This window comes from Python bivittatus, unplaced genomic scaffold (genome assembly GCF_059951505.1).
Source record: "Python bivittatus isolate LINGU-HERP-01145 unplaced genomic scaffold, Pbiv_v1 ctg000980_np1212, whole genome shotgun sequence".
In the NCBI taxonomy this organism is placed as follows: domain Eukaryota; kingdom Metazoa; phylum Chordata; class Lepidosauria; order Squamata; family Pythonidae; genus Python; species Python bivittatus.
The window spans coordinates 46,642,152-46,660,930 of NW_028277125.1; the positions used below are offsets into that span (position 1 = coordinate 46,642,152).

At 38.1% G+C, this 18,779-nt stretch overlaps 1 protein-coding gene and 1 long non-coding RNA gene across 3 annotated transcripts in view; one reads left to right on the forward strand and one right to left on the reverse strand.

The window, feature by feature from the left end:
* LOC112541114 (uncharacterized) overlaps positions 1–2,679 on the reverse strand; it is a 39,369-nt gene extending 36,690 nt beyond the window's left edge. Inside the window, exon 1 of the long non-coding RNA XR_015794491.1 lies at positions 2,548–2,679. This is a non-coding gene — a long non-coding RNA (uncharacterized LOC112541114). The remainder of the gene's footprint in view (positions 1–2,547) is intronic.
* Positions 2,680–2,815: 136 nt separating this feature from the next.
* The window catches only part of WBP1L (WW domain binding protein 1 like), a 46,389-nt gene continuing 30,425 nt past the window's right edge, over positions 2,816–18,779 (forward strand). For both annotated transcript variants that reach the window (XM_088131705.1, XM_007421038.4), the window contains exon 1: positions 2,816–2,971. In XM_088131705.1, coding sequence (XP_087987831.1) covers positions 2,885–2,971 — 87 coding nt within the window. In that variant the 5' untranslated portion in view covers positions 2,816–2,884. The remainder of the gene's footprint in view (positions 2,972–18,779) is intronic.

The following is an 18,779-nucleotide window of genomic DNA, read 5'->3' on the forward strand; positions in this document are numbered from 1 at the left end:
TTACTTTATGCATCTCTATCTTTGTCCTTTTTATGTTTATGGCTACATCTGATTATCTTTTATTTTGATATATACAAACAATATAAGTGCTTATCTGCACATTTATTTATTTATTTAAATTATCTCTTTGCCTGCCCAACTCACAAAATGTGACTCTGGGGAGCTAAGATAGGATTAAAAATAAAACAAGATAAAATAAAAGCAGAAAAGAACTACAATACCACAATGTAAAACAGCATAAACAGAAGCCCAAAGCCCAACATATTCAAAATCCTAAACCAATTTTCCAGACGGGTTCTTTCAACATCCTAATCTAGTGATCAGGGGAAAAGCCAAGTTTTAGAAACCTTATAGAAGGCCAGCAGGGCCGGGGCCATCTGAATCTCAGGGGCTATCCAAAAGGCAGGCACGGCAACAGAGAAGGCATGCCTCCTAGGTCCCATCAGATAGCACTGTTTCATGGAGGGGACCCAAAGCATGCCATGGATCTCATGTGATGAGCAGACACAACTGGAGATACTGTAGATGATCTCACAAATATCCCATCCCTGTACCAAGAAGGGCTTTATAGGTGATAACTAGCACCTTGAATTGCACCCAGCAGCCTATAGGAAACCAGTGCAGTGCAGCTCATGAAGTAATGGTGTTACATGGGTATTCCATGCTACACCTAAAACTTTCTGTACCAGTGAGGTCATCCTTTCAACTTTCAACTTTATTGATTAGTCTTACAACCATATCAACAAGAATGAGAAACATCAGCAAAGGTAAAACAGATAACTAATACACAAAATCCATGATACAATAAAATGTTATAATAATAAAATATCTGTACCAGTGCATTCTAGACAATTGTAGCTTGGATAGTTGAAGCAGGAAGTGATCAAAGCCTGAGTGACTGTGAGCAGGGCCTCTTGATTCAGGAATTGGCACACAAGATAGAATTGTGCAAAGACCCTTTTGGCCACAGGAGCCACCTGTTCTTCAAGCAGGAGCTACAAATCCAAGAAGACCCTCAAATTGTGCACTAGTTCTGTCTGGTGGAATGCTATCCCATCCAGAGTTAAAGATAGAAAGAGGAAGGTTGAAACCCACAGTGACTTAGTCTCGCTTGAGCCAAAGCCTGTTCTTCCTCATCCAGCCCCCGTCGCCCCCCCCCCCCCGGTTCCGGCTGCTGCTGCTGCCTCCTCCTCCTCCTCCTCCTCCAGACACTGGGAAAGAACTTTGATGGCATCACTTGGTAGGCCCAAGGCAGAGATGAAAAGCTGCTTATCATCAGCTCCCTGACAATACTTAACCCCATTTGATACTTAACAAATGGCTTCACTCAGCAGCTTCATGTAAATGTTAATTAGAAGGGGAGAGAGAAGAGAGTCCTCAGGAACCCCACAAAACAGAGGTCCAGGGCCAGACCTCCCCTCTCCACAAACACCAATTGGAACCAGCCTCAGAGAAAGGAAGAGAACCACCACCACAAACGCTCTGGCAATAATATCTGACTTCTATTTTGAAGTGTGCCTGTACTCATTAAGTAAATGTGCAAAGGAATACAGCTTTCAGGGTCTGATGGTGGACTTATCTGCACATCTTTCTAACTGTGACTAAAAAACACTTTGCTAGCATTTTTTAAGGATATGTCCTCCTCTCATCCTCAGACCATGACGGAGGCTGTCTAATTTTGTATTTATTTGATCCACTGTTAAAGTGGTGCTTTGCATCTCATCTTGCGATAAGCCTTGCTATGTGCACAATTTGTGCTGCTTTGGGAGCAACTGTGGTGATGGCATGGGAGGTGCTGGGATTTGCCCCGAATATTGCTTAGAAGCAGAGTGCAAGCAGCTACCTCTGCTTTGGTTCAGCCTCTCTTGCACTGGGTGGTACAACATATAAGTGCCTGCCCCAACCTGTCCCAACTGTACAAAACTCTGGGATTTTGGGTTCCAGAATTCCCAGCCAACACGGCCAACATTACAATGCCAAGGTTGATTGGCTTAGGTATAAACCATGAGTTACAAATCACAATGACTGAGATCATATAACACCCTAAGTCATAAATAAATTTGTTTTTGTTTAACGTACTTTGTGAACCTAGCAACTGTGGTTTGTCAAGCATGGTTATGACTTAGAGTGAATGCAGATAATTCTTTACTCAATTATCCATGGTGAAGTAAACCATGGTTTAGCACATTGTGTGCCAATATGCTAAACCATGGACTTGCACTTGGTCATCATCACATCAGTCATAAGGGAAATGCAGTGCACGAATGACAGAAAGGATAAGGTAGCTTTTCTTCAGCATTTTGCTGCTGCACCCATACAATGAGTGGGCCACACACAATTGTCCCTCTGTCTGTTCTGTCTAGGCAGGCTTGGGTGTCCAGGGTTTCTTGCCCAAGGACATTAATTAGAGAAGATACAGTTGCGCCAACTACTTCTCGTTCCTGCAGAATCAAAACGTCTAGGAAGTGCTCTCTTCCAACCTTCGCCCCCTCCCGCCCCATTTCTTACAATTAACAGCTTGTCCGAACCCAAAGGACATGATCGCACCTCCCTTTGTTCCGTTCTCTGTCTTCTGTCTCTTTAAACGAGAAAGTTAACACGCTGCCTCGGCCCTCCGTGCATATTTCCGCCACCTTTAACACGGCCGTTTCGTAGCTTCATTTTTTTTTCCGTGGGCGAAAAAGGCGGAACCTATTTTTAATACTCCCATTTCAACAGTAGTATTTTAAATAGCAGCTGCGAAAGCCAATGGAAGAAAGGCAGGGCCTCTTTCTACCCAATGGGAAGCATGGCATGGGTGGAGTAAGGCTCTTGGGGTACGCTCGTTCCCGGCCAGATTCACAGTAGTCGGGTGAAGTTGGCTGGGGAGCGGGGGGTGGGGGGGATGGACCGGAGGCTCTTCGGTACAATGGCTTTGCTCCTCTTCCAGGCCGTGCCCGAGGGGATGCCGGCGAGCATGGAGCCCGCGCAGGTAGGACGGGTGAAAACGGGGAGAGGGAATCGGGGTTCAGTCCCGGAGGTGAGGAGAGCGAAGGGCAGGGCATGGAGGCCGAAGGAGGTCAGGTCGGGTAGGAACGATAGCGGAAGGCAGGGCGAGGGCAGCGGAAATCGGGGCCAGGCCTCTACCTATATGGGAGTTGCATTTCCCAGGGAGCGTTTAGAAGTAGGATTGGGTCCGCTCTGAAAAGGCCTCCGAACCGAGGAGAGCTTGGGTGATGGTGGCTGGAAGGTGAAATTCCTTAGAGAAAAAGGGTGAATCTTTTGAAATAACGTGCTCGTAGCAAACGTTATGTTATCTCGGATGTTCAGGCTTTGAAATACAAACCAGGGTGGGAGGTGGGAAATGTTAAATGTAGCACCTCGTCGTCACGATAGTGATTAGGTTGGAACAAAGTCGCCCTAAACTACAAACTAGCGGAACTCTTTTGGACTAGCGTCCTGGATGAACCTATTCCTTATGGGTAGTTGATGGTTCGGTGCGTTAGAGAAACGCAGAAAATCGAATTGAGTAAATTATGAAGACATTAACCGGGCCAAATAGGTTGTTTGTGATTCAGCATGTAAATGGTAGTTTGTGGGTTAGTATGTTTGTGAATCCAGACTTGTGCATGTAGTAAACCAGGATTGAGGAAGCTGTGGCTTAGCTTAATGTGTGGGAACAGTTACTGTTTGAACAAAATGGTAGACCAAATGGTGATTGTGGGAATAAGTATATTCTGTTAACCTAGGTAATGGAGTTAATTACTAAACCATGGTTCACTAAACTGTGGACAGCATGTGTGAATCATGCAACTGGTGTGTATGCACACACACAAAACAGGAGCAATCTCTGCAATCCTGTCCTTAATAACTGGGAAGAAATTCTATCAAAAAAGTGATGCTGCTTAATCTTTTGGCTGGTGGGGGGTAAAGCTTGGTCTTTAGTTTTGTATAAAGAAGTCAAGGACTCAAAATTGCTACCATGAAAAAAAAAGCTGTTATCAAATAAGAGGAGAAATGACTTCTCAATCTTCATTTGCTTCAAGAGAAAGAAAGCTGGCATTTGTAGGTACAGTACTCTCAGTTTTTGCCAGATTCTAGATCATGAATACTGGTTCCACTGCAGTTGTCTAGCACCATGCCCCTTTAGGCAGGCACTCCAGGTTCTAGTTATCTTCAGTTACCTTTGACCTTTCCGTAAAGAGGAAAGACAGAGGATAATTGAAACTTGTAGGGGTTGGCAACTGGACTGCATGACTTCAAGCACCACAATTTTTGACTTCTGGTGATAGGGATTATTGGTGGACAGTCTAGGCTTCCATATCTCAATATATTTCCCCCTTTTTTTTCTTTCCTCCCCCCCTTTTTTTCTCTTTTCTTTTTAAATGTACACATACAATTCTGTGTTTTATTTTGCTGTTTCTTTGTTATAATTGGTTGGACCGTAATTGTCTTAACAAACCCTAGCAGGGCTTCAGCAAGTATTAGACATAATATAAGTTACCATAGCATTACATTCTCATAGTGTTTTATAACTTTCTAGTATTACTTATGTCCTTTTATAGTTATCTGTCCTAGTTATTTATACCATTTAGACTATTCATTGTAAAATTAATTGTAATTTTATAGGATTCTTTCACTTTTTAATTCCTGCATTCTGTAATTTTATGTTAATTTTATCTTTACCTTATTTTATTCTCTCAATATGATTTTTTATTTTTATTTCTATTTTAGAGTAATTGTTACGTTATTACAGTAGTTTTATACTGGTCTATGATTGGAATAAAATTGATTGATTGTAGACAGTCAAGCTGCACTAATAAGTTCAAAATTCCCTATCTGTGCCCTGTATGCTAATTGTTGGAAACAGTAGAAAAGTTAACGTCCTTCTGTTGGCCTCCTCAACTTGGCAAAAGAAGTTGTGAACAGTGGTACAGGATTCTATCACTTTTGGTCTTCTAGGCTACTGTTTGTGTATAGTCCATTATGCAAGGGGGAAATTATTTAAATCAAACACAAATATGGCCATTTTAATTGTTTTTTTATGTAGTATTTTGCATTTAGGTTCAGAAATATTAATATGCTATATGCTTCTGCTGCCTCATGGTGAAGCTGCTTCTCATTAAATTTGTCAGTGCCCTTACCTCTTAAAATGATATATGAAATTGGGTGAACCCTACCCATGAATTGTGTGAACTATTAAGGTTAAGATTAGGCAAGAAATAAATGTTACTTTTAATCATTAGGTTTTAATCTACACATCAGATAAAAAAGTGGTAGAACTTTGCAGTATTCTAAGCTTTTTCATTGTTTTAATATTTCTAATCACATTTAAAAGTGAATTTTTAGTTTTGCATAATTCCTCAATTCCAGGTTTTATTTTTGAGACAGCCACTCCCATTTCATGTTCATTTTTTAATTGATATTTGCCCTTTATATCAGGAACATTCAGAGAGGGATCAGGTTCTGACAGTGATTCAGCTTTGGGTGTGTAAATCATGAGGCCTGTGGATGCAAAGCTGGGGCCATGTCAGAATCAGGGTCTTGTTTGGACAAACTTGCTTGTCCAGGCAGAGTGAGGATGAGTTTGGGCAATGAACAAATGGCATATGCACACAAAGCCAAATTCTCCTAATTTTCTTCTTTGCTTTGGCAAGCTTGTATCCGGGTTGTCCAGGTAGAGCAGGACTGAATTCTGATAAGGCTCTGGCTTTGCATGCACACTTGGGCAGACAAAGCTGGAGCTCTGTCAGAACTCACTTTTACCTTGCCTTGATAAGTTGGCTGTCAGTTACTCTACACAGAAGTTCTTCTAGGCTGTCTCCAAAGTTCCTTTATGGTTGTCACCGCAAGAAGCTTTTTATAGAGAAGAAATGATAACTAAAAATCAGTGCTTAACTTCTGGTGATGTATTGGAATTTTCTCAAAGGAACTTTAAATTAAAGGCAAGAGAAGAATTGATATCAGGATACATGTGTCAGTGGTTTTCCTATGTACAGTTACAAGAAAGATTTAAAATAGATAAAAGGACTTATGGTTTTGAATATGGTAAGACTGAATTTGAAGTACAATTAGGTACTAATGATAAACATATTATTGCAAAGATATAGAAACTTTTATTGCAACTAGAGACAAGATGAACAAGTTAGGGACTGTATGATAAAATGGGCTAAAAACTTTGGCTACAACATATAGCTGGAACAGTGGGAAAATATGTGGCAGAAAGGACTGAAATTAACATTGTGTTATAATCTTAAAGAGAACTTTTATAAAAGATAAGATATTACCTACAGTGGAAGAATGGATGGTGAAGCTGATGGAGTTGGCTGAGATGGTGAAATTGACAGCTTTGTTTCAAGATAAGACATTGTGTAATTTTAATGCTAACTGGAAACCCTTTTTGGACTTTTTGCGGGAAACGGAAAAAAATGAAATTATGTTGTATGGATTGATGATTAGAAATATGGGTTAATAGAAATAATGGAAGTTATGTTGTAAATTTAGAGCAAGAGTTTGATGTATATTGTTAATTATATCTGTTGCAAGGAGGGTTGGAAGTAATTTTTTTTTTCCTTTTGCCTCTTCTTTTCTGCACTCTTGATCTTTACTCTCTCTTTACTATTTTATTTTAGACTATGAGCCATACCTAAATATAAAAGACTGCTTGAAAAGATCCGTGGAAGAAAATGGTACTATATAAACTAGTCCCAAATCCAGAAAAGAGAACAGTTTTGAGACTAGTTTATACAGTACTATTTTCTTCCATGGATCTCTTCAAGTAGTGTTTTAGAAATGCGTTAAACAACAATATATATAAAGTTTCCATAGTTTTTTTTAATCACATGTATGATACATATAAGCCAAATAACACCACTCTTTTCTGAATGAACGCATGCATGCAACTGATGGAAATCTCCAGAAATAATAGCAAAACATTGTTTGCTCCCTTGGCATTTTATCTCTGACCTTTAGGTTGCTATCCTTAAATTAAGTCTAGGGGATAGAGAAGCTTGAGAACTAGTATCAATCTTGTTAATAACAGCTATATCATCTAAATAATTACTATAGCACAAAAAGTCAAATGTGCTTCAGACTTGTTTACTATTTGTGCCTATTCATTATAACACTTAAATTATAGGTAGTGCACTACTGTTTTGCGCATGTATTTAACCTGTTCAAGTTCATTTTTTTTCCCTTTAATTTGCACTAAGCTTTTTTTATTTGTCTGAGCATATTTTTGGAAAAGAATGACTCGAAGGGAGGAGAATTAGAAAAAGGAGTTGTCTCTATTTGTGACACACAAACACACAAACATATTTTGAAGCAACTGTATGACTGTTTTTGCCATGTCTAAGGTACGGCCTCTGGTTGCTAAGAACAAGGTACTGTTCAACTTCAGCTGGTAATTCTTGTACCTTGGGAAAATTGTATACTTACTTACCTTTAAAATTACCTTCTGCATTGTGTGTTAAACTCTGTTAAAGAACATTTGCATTTTCAGGTACAGTACATGGATTATTTATAGGCATGCTAAGCCCATAGCATTTTTACTAAGTAGAAGGTGCAACTACAGTTTTCATATTTGCTGAAAAAGGTGAATTCTGATGTTCTTAAAAACAAAAATATTGGGATGGTTCCTGCATTTTCTGAATGTTTATTTAGTAATCCACTATTACAGAAATTTTGAGGAACTCTAAAGAAATACAGTCTAATTTGGATTTCACTTTTTCTGATCTTATTTAGCCATTGTCTGGATTTGCTTATTGCAATAAGATAAGAGATCTCAAAATTTGTAGTGCTGTAACCTCTGTAAAATAATAAATATGTGTGACTTCCTATGAAAAATACTGACAATAATATTTGTATGGATATAAATAGTATTGGAAGAATTAAATCTTCTCCAGTTGTATGGAGTTTTTACACTGCACTCTAGAAGCTTGAGATGCCAGTTCCTCTCATTCCCCAGTCAGATGGCCAGGCATGATCGGATCTGAAGTTTTCCCCATATTTGGAAGCAAGCTGGTTGGAGTGGGGAAAAATGCTGTGGAACCCTCACTGCTAAGGAGACCAGGTGGCCACAAGTAGCATACCAGATAGCAAGACAGCCTCTGAGAAACTGCCTGGCAATGGCAAAAGCAACCAAGAAAGCACACTATTCTTACCTGTGGCTACCCAGCATGGTGAGCTTGGTGGTGCATTATCTTCCCACTTCTGAGGTGTACCTACCTTGGCCCTCTTTCCCATCAATTATATATGACATGGGCTCCTTCCCTCTTTTCCCTAGGAGTTGGAACTATGCAGATGCTGTTCTCCTACCTGCATGTGTTTCAATCCTTCTGGTCACCCAGAAATTCTCACACCCCTCAGATTTTTTCACGACCCAGAGGAGATTGTGATTGACAGTTTGCAGACTGATGGACTAAGACATTACATAGTGTGTATTATATGGCTTTAGTTTAGCATAATGAGGGAACCTAACCAATTGTGGTTTAGTCAACAAAACGTGGTTAAATGTAGCCAGGCTTAAGTGTGAACCCTGTCACTGTAACTGAAAGTTCAGGATTCTGCATAATGTAAAAGAGTTGGCTGTGTTTAAACTATAAATGATGTTTTAAAATTATTTGGAAGTGAAAGCACCTTAAAAGTCACAAAAAGAGCCGCATGCTATATATTTGGGATGGGCTGGTATGTTAACAGAGAAAATATTTACTGGAAGATAGTTTTATAGTGACTATTGTAGCTACATTTCTGATCTAGCAAGTTTTGCTCCTAAAAAAATGATTGCTTCCGGAAGCTATATCAGTGTGAATAGAGGATTTTTGCTTCTGGGGCTTATTTCTAATTTTTTACAGGGTGCAGTTGAAAGTGCTGCAGAAAGCTTCAAAAAGGTATGACCAGAGATGTGAGCTTGCCTGCCCTAGACAATGTTAGTTCTACAGAATCAAGGGTTTTTTTAAACAGCAGGATTATTCTTTTCTTAGTGGCTTGCTATTGTTAGCATACAGTTTGTATATTCCATGTATTTTTTTTCCAAAGTCTGATTTAAATTAATCCGTACTGTAATATTTCTTCTACATTCCCTTACTTTTCAGAGTATTCTTAACAAGATGACAGGCTTTTTTTGAAAAATGATTTGATTATTATATGCAATCCCCATTCTAGGGCATTAGTGGAGTGTCCTTAATGATAATATATAAGTGTTAGTGACAAGGTCTTCCTGAAAGAATACAGTATTATCCAAGAAGCTTACTGATTTAAAAAATATTTATTTCATAAACTGAGATAAGATGCTACCATTAAGGGTTATTACTGTAGGGGCTGCAGAAATCTGCTTTGCAATTCTGTGCCTCACAGTCTCAACTGCTAGGCAACTTTGCTCTTCCAGACTCTTGCATAAAATGTGAAATTTGTGGCTTTTCACATTTTAAGATTCGGTATAGGATTAGAGAAAAGGGTTTGTATAGAGACCACCAATATGATATAGTGTTAAGATGTTAGAGCCAAGAGCCAGGAAATCTAACTTCAAATGTACTCTCAGCCATGAAAGACACTGGGTAATTTTGGATCAGTTAACATATCTCAGTTTGATGTACCTCACAAGATTATTTTGTGAATAAAATTAACAGGTGTGCTTTGTAGACTACTTTGAGCTCTTGCAGGGATATAAATCTAACAAACACATATTTGGAATACTATGGAAGGGCAATTATAATGGTGGAGGATAAAATTATAGAAAAATATATATTTCTCTTGCTGTATAAATAAAACAATATATAGTATACTATATACAATACTATATATACTATATAGTATTGTATATAATAAAACTGCTACAATATGATAGGTATATGGCTTTCTGAAGTCTGGTTCAAACAGTTCTGGTTTGGAATAAGCCTATTCAAAGGAAGAAGAAGCCTTCATTTAACAAATTAGAAGCCTTACCTTAACAAATCTATTGTCTTTATCTGATAAATTCACTTTGTTAGTAAGCATGAGAGATAATCCACTGCTTTACCATCTTTTGAGGTTGCAGCAGATTGTTCAGAGAGATTTGTTCAAGATAATCATTTTGCTAAAAGAGATTCAAAGTTTTTTTTCATTGAAGTAACAATTTACAGAGCTAATTCATGGCCTGTAAAGCCAAAGCATACAGTTCAGTACTGATGTTACAATTGTCAAAGGAGAGCAACAGTTGGGGTCAAAAGATTGTGAGAGAACACTGAAAGAATAGATAGCCTTTTATGCATCAGGCAGTGGACTGGGCAAGATAAGGTTAACCCCCTCTTCAGGTAAGAACAACTAAGATAAGGAATTTGCTTCCTGTTTCTTCAGGAGAAAAAATCTCCTTCAGTCACAGGAATAAATTTCAGCTGTATCATACAAACCTTATGATATACCTTGAACAAATTCTTTTTTGAATTGAACACACAAGTACACTAGAAAAAATCCTTGTATACCAAATACTTCCATAAATCTTGGAAACTTTCACTTTCAGGCACGTGGGTCCACTGCTGGCCCTGACATCAGAGCAGTAAACCTAGGGAAGGGATCTGCTACAACAGCATTCTCTAGGCTGAGTCATAAAAAATTCACAGAAACTTCTGCAAGACTGTCCAAAGGCCAAAGATACACATTTAGCAATTGTGCATTGTGTAACAAATGTAGATGCTCAGATGTCTGTACTGTAAATGTCGATTGGGTACCACTATTTCCACAGCTACAAAAGTTGCTGTTCCTCTAACTAAATGGACCATGTTCCAGTAAGGATCTGTCTGGTATATGAGTGTGTGAAATCATTCTCTTACCCAGTGAAAATGATAGAATAAGAGACCTGTTGTCCTAAATGTCCTATTTTGTAGAAGACAAATAAGCTGCCTGTTGAAATTGTACAGTAGTGTGTGTTTTTGGGGGATCCTAAGTACCTATATACACCTGGCTTGTGTCAGTTATACTTGGGCAGAAATTGTATAACTTGTTGAAAGGTCCACTCACCTCAAGGTTGAAAGAACAATCCATTTGTAGGACTGCTCTATTCTGGTGGAATAGAATACATCTTCTCAAATGGACAAGGTACCTAAATTCTCCTACTCTCCTGACTGATGTTAAGGCTTCTAAGTTAATATCTTGACTGAGACTAATAGATTTTAACAGTACAGCTGGTACAGCTTGCATAATCATGGGCCAGACTAGAATGTATCATCTTCAGAAGTGAACCAAGTTGATAAATCTGGCATTTCATATGCTGAGAAACTAAGCTGCAGTACCAGCACTAAAAAAAATAGGTGCAGACTGTATTAATCCCAAATGTGATACGAGGACTCAGACCTGGAACTGGAAGCAAGGACCTCCAGTCTTTAAGAATGTAGATGTCAAAAGATGCAGCTCCAGATGTTAGGTGAAGGACTGACCCCTGACAGTGAAAGCTCCTGAGGAGAGTTGAAGCTTTGTAAAAGTCATATCATCGCTAAATCAAGACTGATTCATCAGCTGCACCTGGGTGGGCAGCACAAAACATTTGGGTATTTAAGGCTGCTCAGAAGGCAGGTTCCTATCTGGAACAACTTTGGCCATAGCTTTTTCTTGAAGCTGTATATCTTGTGCCTATCCATGTGAATTCCTTGAAATCCCAACTGGACCTCTTGGACTTTGAAACTGGGTACATCTTGCTTGCTGGAACCTTGACGCTGTTGTCAGGCTTTGGGCCACCTGAAGCCACTCCGTTTCCTACCTGAAAAGTAAGATTTGTTTAGTGTCTATTGTGAAAATATGGAAAATCTGTTTTATTTGATCTCATATCATCCTCCTTAGGGGCCATGAACAAGGCCTTTTTTCTTGTCTTTGCTGTCACTAAGTGGTGGTTGTTATCCACCAATTAATTTTCTCCTCAGGGAAAGCTTGGATGCATTTGGTTTTGGATTGATAGACCACTTTTCAGTATTTAAGCCATAATCCATAGTAGATTGCCACATTCAGTGCCAAAGCTCTTAAGGCACATAAGAAAAGTCAGCCATGAGTTCTGATACTCTTGTTGACTTCTGATAGCAGCCCGGACTGGAATAATAAGTTTCTCAGAGTTCTGAGATTAATTTTTTATTAATTATTAATAAAAAAATTAAACTAACAGCATAAGAATTCCAGCAGACACTCTGCTTTCAAATGAGGTCCATATATAGACAAATTAGGGCAGGAAATTCTGCTTTTTCTTGTGCTTTTTCTTTTTCAAGAGGAAGAGGCTAGTCCCTTGTGAAGGAATGGCAGAGCATGCCGAATGTTTAGAAATGACTGTTAGACTTATTAATTTTAGAACTATCTCTCACAATTGTCAGCTTATTCATGCCCTTCAGTTGTCAGCTTATTCAGGTTTTTAGTGTGTACTAGTTCCCCTGGGAATAATAACCAAGCCTCCAGTACAGAGACCCCGACTATAACTGGGTAAGCTGTTGCTGTTTTCACTACTAGTGCTGTTGCCTCACGTAGGTGTCTCAAGATTGCTTTGGATCACTCTTCGCCTCCATTTTTTGTCACTACTGACTGTGGAACTTAAGGCTGCAGCTGAGTCATCCAGAGTCAAGATGTTTATCCTTTGTGCATCTTGGAGGAGATACAGCTTGTTGGCTAAACTTGATGGTACTCTAAATTTGGTAGGGATCTTCTATTCCTTGCTGACCAAATTAAAGAATAATAGGAATGGTGCTCTTTGTTCAGGGATTGCTTCCTCTGAAATTAACCTCTGAAGTTTCTTGGAGCTCAGACATTGAGTTGTCAAGCTCTGATCCAGTAGTTATTCTAGCTTGATCATTCTTTTAGCTTTACTGGATAGAATTCTGAGTTGGAGTCTGTGGTATGGGGAGAAGATATGGCACCAACTAACCTGATAGTCTCTCTTGAATGCAAATATCAAATCAATTAAATGTCTCAGAGAACTACTTACTCTTCTATGTGAAAATCCAAGGGTGGGATGAAATCTTTCACTTTGTTTTGGAAATGCAAGTACACTGAAGCTGCAGTTATGGCTACATTTTAAAGAGTTTTCTTTAATGAGACTGCTGTTCAGTCCCTTCTCCTACTTCTCACTCTTTTTTCCTATTCCTCGTAATTCATTTGGGCTTTTTCTTGCCTTCCTTTTGCTTTCCCTTTGGCTGCTGGAGATGTGTTATTAATTGTATTACCCAGTTACTGTTTCGCTAGATCTGGTAGGGCCCAGCTTGCTCCATGCGTACTCTGACCCCTTCAGCTGCTGTCGGTGTGCCTGTGCTGGATGAGCCTTGTTCACCAATGCTGTGTGCCCACACTTCACAACTTGTTCAGCTGCTCCTTTCTGGCTCAATGAGAGTGATGCGGTTACCAGAGGAGCTGCCATTCTAGGTGTCTTTCAACTCTTTGATAGGGCTGTAGACAGCTTTCTTGCCAGCTGGCTGCAAGGAAGGAATAAAAAAGACAGTTTGCTGTATTGTAGCATTAGCTGTCTTAACGGCTTTGGACCCATCTGGGCTGAAGCACAAAAAATTAAGGAGGTTGATTTTTAAAAAAGGTGACAGAGACAATTCTATTGCATATATTGATGTCATGCTAATTTAATGGTTTTAACTTCCCATTGAGAATGTGGGAAATCATTTGAGATAAGAATTCCTAATAAATAATGTTCTCAGTATTTATGCCACAAAACTGAAGTCCCCAGGGTTTTTTGGCTGAAAGCTATCCTAGTTTGAATACATTTTAAGCTAGGTGAATGCTGTAATATAGGCACGCCTTAGCAAATAGGCTGTTTACTTCAACATAGCAAGCTGAATTTATCTACTAGGCAAACTTTTACATGTCTGGAAAACTCCCAGGGACACAGTGCTCTACTGTAAACAAAAATAAGCATCCCACCATGTTTCAGAAATTGTAACATGTGGGGTCAAGAATCCCACAGCGTGAAGTATATCTTGTAGGCAGTAGGAGTTAATTCCAGGGCAACAAATATTCCTTTCTCATAGGAACTTGGCCTAGAAAAGAGGTCTGGAGACTGAATTTGTTCTGAAGGGAACAGACTTTATCATTATGAAACTTTGACATTAAACTGGTAATTGTGAAATGAGAGTTTTTCTTTTCCTATTTTTCTTCCCCCAGGACCCTGTAGTTGATGATGAATTGAAGATACAGGGGAGATGGGAAAACACCGTTTTCTCCCATTGTGTCCTTAGTGGCTTTGATGCTGAGTCCCATGTTTTTTTTACAGAATATTTTTTTTAAAAAAACCTAGGAAGTAATAACTGAGATATTCCCAGAGAAGTAATTAAAACTGCAGCTAGCTGCTTTTTTTCCTTTTTGGTGCCAGGAGCCAGACTGGAGGGTAAGTGGCTTTTGCAAATAAGCATATTTGCAAAACATGCTCAGCCAAGCCTTATTTTCTTCCTAGCAGAAAGAAGACAGTTATATCAACATTTCAGTAGACTACATTTTAAAAAGTTAAATCATTTATTAACATAAGACATAGCAGGAAAGCCTACCTAAGCTCCCTGGGTTCCCCAACATTTGTAGCTTATAAGTGATAATAGGGAATTCTGTGTGTCATTCCTTTTCCCCCACACCAGCTATGATTTTTATGGTGCACTAAAAGTTGTTAATTTGATCCTAGAGAATAAAAGGATTATGAATTTGTATTTCTGTTTTTTCTTTGTTACTTTAAATAAAAACTAAGTATTTTGTTAACCTCTCTCTAGATAAACTCTAATAAATAAGATAGTCTTTTTTTAAAGGTGGTTCCATGAAGAGATGGTGAAATTAAGTTTTTCTTTTGTTCAGCTATATTTATTAAACATATTGTATCCCACCACCATCAAAATTGATTTTCGGCAGCTCCCATAAATAAATACAATAAAAAACAAACCCCATATAAAAATTAAAAAGACAATACCACAAAAAATAGAGAATAAAAGATGGCAACTACAACTCAAGTCAAGGGAAGGCTTTTTTAGTGCAAACAGTTAACATACTTAAATTGAAAAAAACCCTCTTTTTATGGGTTCTGAATGGGGAAAACAAAAGATGTGGGAAGTCTTCTAGGATCAGTTTACTTGGTTAGGAAAGCCCCTTGAGTACTCTGTCAAGAAGATAGGCAGTGTAAAATTAAATAAGTTAAAACCAATCTTTTATTGCTATCTGTCATTGAATGAATAATGGAATGTTAATAATCATTAGGATTACTGATTGTTTTATTCTGCTTCATAGTAATGGCATGTTTTAGAGAAAATATTTTATCACAGAAATTATTTAGAAGAAATATTTCTCCCCATGGAATCTTTTGTCCAAAATCTGACCATTTCCAAGAACATTCGGAAGCAATGCATAATAAATATGCCAAGCTACTATTTTATGTTTGCTGACATAAAATACCTTTCCAAATTAAACAGATTCTGATAAAATGCTTTTCTATTGTCATGCATTTTCCCTTTTCTTGAACAATTTTGTCTAAGTTGGCCCTAAAATCATTGAAATATACTGTATTTTTTCTGGAAGATGAAGTAAAAAGGAAAAACTTGAGCAGTAGCTCCAAGAAAACAGGTTAAAGTTTCACTCATGTTCACTATAGGCAAAATAAGGCAGTAGTTGAATGAATTGCTGGTGTCTGCTTTTCTACAGGAACCTATGCTGTGTACTAAATCCAATTGCCTTTTTTTGTTACATTCCCAAATTCCAAGATATTCTCTCTGGATTAGACCTTTCTTGCTGGTGAATACAGCCACTCCTCATTTAGTGACTACCTCCGTTAGGGACCATTTGCAAATATGATGGTAATAAATGGTAATTTTTAAAAAATCCAACCAATGCATGCATTGAGGACCAAATTTTGGGGCCTGATCACAAAAGCCTTCAGTGTGAAACTGATTAAAGTCTGGTCAATTTCAGGCAGCATTGGAAGCTTGCCAGAGGGTTGTAATCAACCAATTAAGGTCACAGACCTGAGCTTGTTAACTTGCAGTTAGCACCTTTTAGGGTCCTGCTGTGCTATGGAGAAAAGCAGCTCAGGAAGAAATAGCTTGTTTAAGCAATCTCTCTGCCCTGTGAGGGGGCAAAAAAAGGGGGAAAAAATAGGTCTGGCACAAGACACTGAACAGAGAACTTTATCTGAATGAGATGGGAGCGACCAGTAATCTTCACAGCTTCTCTCTCTATCTCTGTCTCTCAGTCACGTGTTTGCTTAACAATCATTTTGCTTAATGACCAAGTCATTGGAATGGAATGCAGCCACTAAATGAGGAGAGGGTGTATAGGGAAAGAGTAGAAATAGGATGTCTTGCAGCTCTAGGCTGCTATATTATTGCTATTTTTTTCCAAAGGCAGGGAACCTATGTTGTGAACTGTTTATGTAAAATAATTTTGGCCCACTTTTCAGCTGAAGAAAAAAAATAGTTGGCATACACTTAATAAAATAAAGCAGTCCCTGCTGATAGTTATAACCAAAAAGAAAAACAAGGTATGAGAAGGAAGAGGATGAAAAACAAGCACAGGCATCCGTTGTTTTCATTGGAATAATGAACTAAATATTAGGGCTGTGCAGTGTTTTGGATTTGAAGGGGAAAATATACTTTGGAGCATATATGGACATGCACATAGCACCTGTTGACAGCTTCTTTAGCCAACCCATCTTTTCTCAGGACCCAGGAAAAGATGCAACTGCTTTAAAGCATTTCTGACAAGTACCATGTGAACACTTCTGATATGCTCCAAAGCATTTTTTCCCCTTTGAATCCAATATGCTGCTTAGCCCTTCTACACATACCATTTTGGTCCCCTAAAGATTCAGTTATTTTTTTGGAGATAGATATTTTATAGCTGGGTAGTTATCCCATTAATTGTGTGAAGATGTTTCTCATAGACTGTCATCCCCCATCTAGTGCTTTATTAATGTGGAATTAGCTGGAATTCTAGAAATTGTAGTCCCAGCACATTGGAAGGACAATGGGATGGTGGAAGGCTGTTGTACACACTCACAACAAATAATATAGATATCCCATTTTGCCTTCATTTGTGCCTCAAAAACATTTTACAAAATAATTCAAAAGTAATTCTTATACTTGAAAAAGAAGTCAGGAAGAGAAGGATCCCTACAAAACTAATCTTTCAGTAGAGCCAATGGATTAGTTCTGCTTCTCATCTCCCTTTGCTGCAGTCTGATAGAAGGGCTGCTGCTAGGTGATGATTTGTTAATAGAGTGAACAAAGAAAAGTTGGATGCAAATCCCTGTACTTATTTGAAAGTGATAATGTTACTTATGTTTGCTGGGACTATCAGTATCTTGAAGAACAATCTGGTTTTACCCTTTAAGCATCTAATCATAATTGATTCCTCTGGTATGCTATTATTTGATGTCAATTTATTTTTTCCATATAGTATCTGACATTACAACCAATGTCCTTCAATTTCATGATTATGTTTGTCAAACATTCCCTCCCTGTTGCAAATGAGATCGGGTTTCAGTGTTTCCTTGTAGACAGAGGCAGGTGGAGCTAATGAACATATTTCTTACTACTTGTTATGAGAGGAATCTGTAATGAAATCATAAACATGGACATGGAGTTCTCACTTAGATGTTATCAGATGACAACTTCCTATTCATGGAAAATTCTGGTTGAAATCTTGCTTGTGCCAGCCTCCTGCCAGGACTGATGTTATAAATTCTGGAAGGGAAAATAAATTCAGAAAGTACTAAGGATAGATACATTCACTTAGCAACATTAAAGGATGGTGTGAATTGATATTACTTTCAGATGTCACTATTACTGTGACTAGATGCAGAAAACTCAGCTGTTTACAAAGATGATCTGTTGGGAAGACTGGAAAATCATCTTACATACAGATTTTTAAAATGGTAGTTGTATATTCTTATTTTGTTACAGAAGTATGCTTCCTCTGTACGATATTTTGTAGTTCAGTTAGTAATAGTTTGCATGACAGAAGATGGTGTTTTGTTCACTTGAGATCGATTGATGTATCATAACTTGAATAGAATAAAGTTGGATAGATCAAGACAGAATTTGTTTTTAAAAATTCTATAAGTTCCCACAGTCTTGAAAATATAAATAAGTGGGGATTCCTTCTAATTTATTTATTTACAGGTTATTTACCAGCTTAGCTAAATAGATTCCCACAATGATTTAAAAGGGTAGTTTCCCATGAGTCAAGCTAGACTACTGGGTGACATATCCATGTTGTTTTCTTGGCAACATTATGGAAGTGCTTTGTCATTGCCTTTCTATTTTTATGGGTTCTCAATCTAGCATACAGCCCTGGAATTTCATGGTGCTTTCCCATCCAAGTGCTAACCAGTGATTTTCGAAGGGCCTCTCATGACTTTTCACCCATAAGTTGAGCACTAGAGACCAGTCTGTATGTTTATGTAGAAAAGACTTCAGTGGAATTCTGAATGGCAGAATTAAAATTAAATTAAAATCAGAGCTACTTAAAATTTGCTGTGCATACATGTCTTATTTTTGTCTTATACTGCAGAACAATATTTGTCTCTTTGTGCAGACATAGAATATTTGTGGAAAATCTATTTGACCAGAGCAAAATTAAGAGGTAATATTTTTATGATTATTTAAAATATATATATTTTCACAGTTTTATAATGAAATAAAAATGAACTATACTGTTAACTGTTCTGCCATTTATATATGTAATTATGTAACTTAATTTAATGAGTCTCTTCCTGTTGAAAGATGTTGGCTTCCCGCCTTGGATTTTGTAAAAACAAATAGGTAAAATAGCTTGCATGTATGCATGGCCCTGATCTTTAGAAGGACAGTTTAGAAGTG